This window comes from Echinops telfairi, unplaced genomic scaffold (genome assembly GCF_000313985.2).
Source record: "Echinops telfairi isolate 266 unplaced genomic scaffold, ASM31398v2 ScPeMD7_2291;HRSCAF=2852, whole genome shotgun sequence".
Classification (NCBI taxonomy): domain Eukaryota; kingdom Metazoa; phylum Chordata; class Mammalia; order Afrosoricida; family Tenrecidae; genus Echinops; species Echinops telfairi.
This window is the reverse complement of record NW_022106189.1, coordinates 31,051,774-31,059,668: the sequence shown is the minus strand read 5'-3', so window position 1 is coordinate 31,059,668 and position 7,895 is coordinate 31,051,774. Positions and strand designations below refer to the sequence as shown.

The 7,895-nt window shown below is 52.4% G+C and overlaps 1 protein-coding gene across 1 annotated transcript in view; it reads right to left on the bottom strand.

Moving 5' to 3' along the window:
* Positions 1 to 7,895, bottom strand: part of PRMT7 (protein arginine methyltransferase 7) — a 25,849-nt gene that overhangs the window by 12,545 nt on the left and 5,409 nt on the right. The window contains exons 4-7 of the mRNA XM_045293916.1: positions 4,259 to 4,408; positions 1,954 to 2,062; positions 1,663 to 1,775; positions 8 to 36 (exon numbers count right to left, since the gene is read on the bottom strand). Coding sequence (XP_045149851.1) covers positions 8 to 36; positions 1,663 to 1,775; positions 1,954 to 2,062; positions 4,259 to 4,408 — 401 coding nt within the window. The remainder of the gene's footprint in view (positions 1 to 7; positions 37 to 1,662; positions 1,776 to 1,953; positions 2,063 to 4,258; positions 4,409 to 7,895) is intronic.

Here is a 7,895-nt window from a genome sequence, read left to right as displayed (position 1 = left end):
ATGTGGCCGGCGGGCCGTAGTTTGAGGACACCTGCTCTAGAGAAAACAAAACAGAACTAGAACTTTCAGACTAAGGCCCTTGGGACTTTTAAAATAAAATCACTCTTTCTGTTCAAACCTTGAAAACAAAAAACAGAGCTAGATTTCAAAAGGACACACACACGCCCCAATGCCAGAGAGGCATCTAGCTCCTGACAACACAGAAAGAAAGCTTCGCAAAGAAACCTGACCATCTCAAGCGGCCTCACTACCCACAGACTGGGAAGCAAGAGGTCCAGCCTCACTGCCGTGGCCCTTCAGCAGCTGCTGTTCAGAGCTCACCACCTTGTATAGCAAAACCCACAGACAACTGCCTGTGCTGCCAATTTGCCTCCAGAGTCACCCGGAGACCACTGACCATGGGTCTCACTTGGGTCAACACAAGTTCCTGCCTAGCTGCCGACACACTCTCTCAGGCCTTGGACTTCCCCTCTGTGCAGGGTGTGTGGGTGGAGGGCTGCCTGTGGGTGCAGGGTGTGATAAGCGCCCCGAGTCAGCGTCCTCTCCAAGTATGTCCGAGGCTTCTCAGCTGGAGCACTTACCTGCCAGACCAACCCTGCCCTTCTAAACAGGGCGAATTAGAGAAAAAGACACTGGACACCACCGTGATCCGAACACGTGTTCCCTCTCCAGGGCACTCACTCAGTCAGGGATTCTAACGGAGAAAACCTTCGCCCTGAATCTGGTTTTTGGGTGGGCCCCCAACTTCAGAGATGATGCACCATCTCACCACACTGGGCGGGAGCAACCATGTCACCTGCTGCCGGAGGTGGGTGGGCTGGGGACAGGACGAGGGCTCCTGGCTGGTGGGCCGGCCCCAGGGCACCCAGAGGGTGGCCAGCAGGCAGTGTCAGCAGACAAGGCAGGGCTTTGCCTAGGTCATGACCACAAAAACGCCAGGCCACACGCTCTGGGCGAACATTTTCAGTCCTCGGGAGTCTGTGGAGCACACCTCTTCCCCGGCACCTTCGCCTTCCTCCTGCCACCCCGTTCCCCATCAGTGCCAGGACTTCCAGGCAGTGCTCACTGGCCTCATACTTAGACACCCCCCACCCCCACCCGAACCCCCTATCCCTTGCCTCAGCACCTGTCGGATTCTACGCTGTCCTCACCCAGGCGCTTGGGCCCACATGCGCTCTCCTCCTGACCCGACCTTTCCGCCAGTCCTTCCCCTATTGTTCTGATGCTTTCATCTGCCTGTCCCTTCAGCCCTCAGATCCTCACCTCCCTGGTGATTGGGCAGCTTAGTAGCAAGAGGAGTATCTTAGAAGAGGGGCTTCAGAAAGTTCGTGGAGAAATAGAAGCAAAAGTCACTGGCATTCCCCTTGATTTTGTCCTTTTTGCTGACTGCAGATGCCCTCGCCCCTGGGCCAAACTCCAGACTGTGAGCTGAACTGACTTGCACATGGAGAAGGCTTCGTACCTTTCAACCCTCACCTCCCAAAGCTTGGCATTCAAGGGACATAGCAGTCACTACCGAGGTGGGGGGGCGGGGGCTTGCCAGAAATGGAGGGATCTCAGGGTGGAAGGCCAGGTCCGGGGACCGTGTTCAGTGGGTATGAATGGCGCTGTGGGACTAGGGGGTCCACAGCAGTACACCCAAGGAGCCCCATCAGTCCCCACCTGCACGAGGTGCCTGTGTGCGTGCTCATAGGAGGGCAAGGCCCCTTCCCCGATCAGCTCCGTGTCGAACAGCTCTGTGACCAGGATGTTGGCGCGGCACGGCATGTCCCCCTCTGTGAAGCACAAGGAACCACAGTCAGGAGCAAGCGGCAGACCAGGAGAATGTGCACAGCAAACGCGCCCTGGCAGCACAGTGCCTGGTGAGCTCGGCCGCTAACCAGAAGGTCAGCGGTTTGAACTCCCACACCAGCCGCTCCGCAGGAGATAAGGCCCAGGGCCTATTGCTCTCACCTGGCCCCACCGTGACCTCAGTAGAGTGCTTGTTGATAATCTGAATCTTATCACGAAAGCCATTTCTCACCACTATCTTCACAGCAGCATCAGCCATAGGCTTGAAAACCTAGAAATCAGAGCAAACACTCAACTAAAACAGAGCAACAAAAGGAGAAACGCCCCACTGCCAGGGCTCAAGGGACATTCCCAGAACCTGGTCCTGAGAGTCAAAAAACTAGACTATACAAAGGGGGCTTCCAAAAGCCTGTTGGAAAATCTATTCCCTTCAGATTCCATCTGTCCATGAACTTTCTGTAGGGCTGGGTTGAGGGTGAAGGGAAAATAGTCCTTGGGTGCTAAGAGGCCATCTGGGTGGTATCCAGACGAATCCTGGAGATGAAGACCAAGGGGCACAGGCTAGCTAGCACTATGAACTCCCACCCCAGGCCCAGCATAGCGGGGTGTTGGGGGGGCCCCAGGTGAGGAGGGCAAGGGTCAGGGCCACACCAGAGGGGTCCAGTTGTGGCTGGGATGTCTGGGGGCCTGAGACCAATGCTGTGCTCAACAAAGAACTGAGTCTGGTAGTAGGAGCACCCCTGCTCAGAACCACCTAGAATCCCCACTGCTGACCCCACCCTGCACCCGTCCTGACACCATTCAAGGCCCTCCACACCATGGCCCAGCTTCCGGACTCCGCCTTGCGTCCCCCATGGCTGGTGCTCAAGCCCTGCAGATGCCCCCAGTGTCAGCAGCATGCTGGAGTCGCCCCCGTCCACCAGCCAAGCAAAAAGGGTCCCAAGGCCACGGCCACTGAGTACACTCCAACTCGCGACAGCTCTGTAAGGCAGCAAAACGCCCTGCTGGGTTTCCAAGGCTAAACTCCTTCCAGAAGCAGACACCACGCCTTTCTCTAGTGAAACAGTGATGGTTTCGAACTGCCAGCTTTTCAGTTACAGCCAAGCACTGTACTAGCAGTACGCCACTAGGGCTCCTGTCACCCTCTCCAAAACCTTTTCTGAACACCAAGATCCACAGTTCACAAAGACAATCTACTACATCCTATTTTTGGTAGCAACTGGGGTCTTAAAAGCTTGTGAGCCGCCATCTAAGGTACAACTATTGGTCTCTCACCATCCAGCAAGAAGAGGGATGAACCTTGAAAGACAGGTGCAAACAATTCGTTCAATGGGCTGATGGACCATGAGAGTATCAGTCTCCACAACCCGAGACAAGAACTAGATGGTGCCTGGCTACCACTACCAAGTGCCCAGAAAAGGATCACCTCAGGTCCTGGATAGAATGGGGGAGAAAAATGTACGACAGAACTCAAAATCACAAGAGCCCAGGCTTACCGTCGGATGGGGATTGTTAGGATCACCAGGACTATGAACGGTTCGAGTCTAGAACTGAATTCACCTCCCTAATAGGAGGACCCACTGCTTCAGATGCAAAGGCCAGCATGTGCCCAGAGACAAAGCTCAGAGGCTTGGCAGAGGGGGAGAAATGGAAAGAAGAAACAGGGAGGAAGAGGGACCAGTGAGGGTACCATCAGGGGCTTGCAATGGATGAGCTGGATCAGCACGTCCATGAACTGCTGACTGAAACGATAAGCCTTTGCCTGGTTCAAAACAACAAGGTGAGGCACTGTTAGTTTGGACCTGGTCATTGTAGTTCCCCAGGGCACATCAACCCAATTTTGTAGGAGACTGAATCCAGCTCTCAAAGGACCCAGAGGGAAATGGGCCAAGGTCCACCAGCAGTTCACTTGGTTTAGCAGGCTACTTTTTATATTCAACTTACTAAATTTACCATAGAGATAGGCATCATTTACATTATCAGTAAATAGCAAGTTTCATGTTTAAGGTGGGGGTGGGGATGGATAACTGCTGAATGTTTACATGTCAGAAAACAAGCTGGTTAAGAATGTTCTATTAAGGAAAAAAAAAGAAAATGGCAGATTGAAATGCTACGTGCAAGAGGGGAGCTGGCTCTGGAAGGGTATTTAAGACAGTGATGTGTGTCCCCCACCCCACCCCAGGCAGCACACATGAAACCCAGCATCCAGCCCGCCCCCACAAACACCCGAGTCCCTGTGAGTGGCCTAGACAGAGGCATTTGGGGAAGCTCCCGGGTGACTCTGATGTGCAGTCCAGGTTGGGACACACTGCCTTTGGAAGATAAGCATTGTGTCCGAGTCCCCATAGTCCTCAGCAACAGGACGTGCCTGGGCTTGGGTCGCTAAGCAAATGGAGGGGGACACGCAAGTAGTGCCCCGGCCTTGCTGCAGCAGACACAGGACACACACTTGGCCGGTGTAGCTCACCTCAATGGCGTAGCAGAAGTCAGCGCCAGCCGTGACAGCCATCATCGACAAGAGTCCTGTGCCGGTGCCAATGTCAAGAACGATGGCCTTCTGTCCCTTCTCCTTCACCCTGCCCACAGCAGCCCGGATACCCTGGTAATATTTTATATTCTAGGAGAAAGGGAGAAGCCTTGATCACTTCATCAATTAATACAAGCAAGCCACGTGGGGAAGAGAGCTTTGTAAAGGTCTGGACTCACGGCTGACAGGGATTGGCCCTCTCGCCCTCCATACCTCTGGTGGAGCCCTGCAAACCAGGCTCCTCTCCCGGGAGTGGGGGTGGGGGGGGTTGGGTGTGGCCAGTAGGTGGAGCCTACAGGCAGCTGGAAGAGAGGTGCCCAAAAAGTAGCAAGCATTTAGAGCATTGGCCCTAGGGTTCTGGGTCTGGAACCGCCAGTCCTTTCCCTGGGTCCCAGTCCTAAGGAGGGATCTGCTTCTTCCACTGACTAGGGCTGGGTGACCTCCGCCGACCACTTGTTCTCAAGAACTAGCCCAAAGGCTTAACTTCCTCCCAAGAGAAAATGCCCTGAGATCCTGACAGCCTCCTTGTCTACAAAATTGTTTCCTTCCCCAGCAAATCACATCTCTGCATCTTAAAGGCCTCCAGGCAAGTTCAGCAGCACCATCTTCCATCTGCAACAGTGTGAGGAAACAGGTCTGTGCAGATCCTTCTGTTGGAAATGATGAGAAACCCTGGGTTCCACCTTCATGCCTGACGGGAACAGTGACACCCGGGAGGGGCCGTCTCTAACAATCCACCTCCCCTCCCAGAGCCAAAGGCGCCTGCCTGCCTGCCGAGGGTGGGGGTGGGGTGGGATACAGGGAATAAAGCTCAGAAAGCAGGAGGGAGAGGACAGAGGTGCACACGGAAACTGCACACAGGGAGGTGGACGTGAGCTGTAAACATGTCAGAAAAATCAATTTACTCTGTACACTCACCCCATTCTCATGGAAGCCAGATGAACTTGAGTTCCTCTTTAAACCTTAACCCCAAAATAGCCCCTGGAGTCTTTACACAACAGTTCTTTCGACTGATTCCTTAGGAAGATCTACTACGGTGCTCTTTTAAGAACTATCACCTGGGATTCCACTGGCAACAGCACGCTGAGGGATAAGACTGGAAGCTTAGAGAGCAGAGTGGACATCAACAGGAGAGAAGAGCTCAAAAAAGGTGGAGAGGATGCCATCACCGCGGCTGACTGCGCGGAGGAGTGACTGACGAGGTGCGCGGTGTTGTGTAGTCTCAACCACCACCTTTTGGTCCTTTGTTCTTTAGACAAGGGAACAGTAACACTCCCAGTGACACCTGAGGCATAAGACACTGAAGCGTAGGTGTGCCATGCTAAACACGAAAATCACGTCACGACCGCAAAGCCTGGGCAGATTTCAAAAACAACTAAGATAGCGTGTAAGTCTGAAAGGGAGGAGAGTGACTGGAATTCATACCATTCATTTATTTCCGAAGGATACAGACTAAGTGGTACACTATTCAAGGAAGGAACAAGAAAGGAAAAGGTTAATCCCAAATGCGGGACATGGGAACGTCTGGGAGGGAGAGGCACGGCCACGAAGGGGGGCACAGCATCAAGCCCCAGCGTGCGACGACGGAGGGCATTCTCTGTGGTGCTTATTCTACTGAACGCCGTCTTGACACTAGACAGATACTTTATATGCGCCTGTGTAGAAGAACGGTACCAGCTCTCAACATATCAGCAGTGAACTAACTCTGTGAACAAAAAAACGCAATGGTGACTTCAGAGTTCTGAGGAGAAGCGAATCCCACACAAGGCTCCACATGCAGCCTAACTCTTCAGTTACAAAGTCATACAGGAGTTTTAGCCAAGCACAGCCTGAGAGATGTACCCTCCCATGGACCTCCCAGGACACTAAGAAAGGATGTGCCTTACGACAAAGAGGGAGCTAAGTGAGAGAGGCCGGCAAGGGATCCAGGATGCCCCAGCATGCAGAGGTCAGGGAAACCCACAGGAGGCTGGCTTCACTGCAGGAGAAAGAAGCGCGGCCTGGGCCCCAGCAGGGTACAGGGACCCGGCACACCTTCTTGGAGGAAACAGAATGGAAGCAATAGCTGACTCTTCCGACCATCTGAAAGGAAATTTGGATAACTGGGCAAGAACTCAAGTATAAAAGAATGATGTGTACAAAGAAAACAAAGTGAAGAGTAATGATTAATCAAGAGCTGTGCGAGACAGGAAATTTAAATGGAGTTCATCACACAGCTCAACTGTGATAACGGTTTACGTAGACTTAATAAGGTCAATTTTACTACAGCAATACAAACCTACACACACGCTTTGCAAATATTAACTCATAAGTGTCATTACTAAAATACCACAGACTCCCAGAAGTACCAAGAAATCGGGCTCAAGTAGAAAGCAAATGTTTTGAGAATGAGGAGGGAAACAAATGTACAAAAGTGCTTGACACAATGGATGGATGTATGGATTGTGATAAAAGTTGTATGAGCCCCCAATAAAATGATTTAAAAAAAAAAGAACCAAGAAATCTGTCTCGGAAGTACAGCCAGAACGCTCTAGAGAAGGGAGTATGGTGACACTACTTTGGGCATGTTGTCTATCAGGAGAGACCAGCCTCTGGAAAAGGACATCGTGCTTGGTCAAGCAGAAGGTCAGCAAACAGGGAGAAGAGCTGTCGTACTGAGTCACACTTAACTATCAGGAGCATGCCGCACAACTGGGCCTGCTTCCTTCTGTTGTACGTAGGGTCGCGGAGTCAGGACCAACTCGACCTCAGCCACGGAGAGGAGTACAATATCGATACAGTCTACCACATGGACGACCCTCCAGAACAGGACGCTAAGTGAAAGCAGCCAGACCCCGAGGTCACGGGCTAGAGGAGTATTCAGAGTGTTGCAGGCAGACAGAAAGAATACAGGGTGGTAGGCACCAGGAACGGGAGAAGGGGCAGGAGGAGAAACTGCTTACTGGCTAGACTCTTCCTTGGGAACAAAGGGAAGCCTGGAGGGAAGTAGAGGCAGGCGCACATGCTGTGAATACACCACAGGCCAGTGTGTTGTTCACAATAGCACCGCTGATCTGATGTTAGGTGAACCCTATCTCAGTAAGTTCCTGTACAAAGCTTTGGCTGTGGAGCTGAGGGAAGCCAACTGCTGATGCTGCACATAATGCGCAGAGCGAAGTGCAAGCTCAGGGTCTCCTCTCTGTGCTCTGATCTGTCTGCCCCTCGTGGTGCTCTTGAGTAAGTGTTGGACTCCTAACCATAACATGGAAAGTTCAAATCCACCAGCTGCTCTTCGGGAAAAAGATCAGGCTATCTGCTCCCATAGAGATTTAGAAAGCCCCAAAAACCCTATGCAGGTTCCCTATGAGCTGGTGTCAACTTGATGGCACTGGCTTTGGTTTTGACCTGGAATACGATCGCACACTGCATCTATTGAAGCATGGCATCCAGAGGGTACTGCTTCCACGTCCTTGACTGTCATAAGAGGACATCTGAGGCATTCTGAACAGTTCTGGGACACATGGCACATTTTAAGCCAGCGACACGTTAGAACCAGGGGAGAACCTGATTATACATGCCTGATGAGGCCAGAACTACA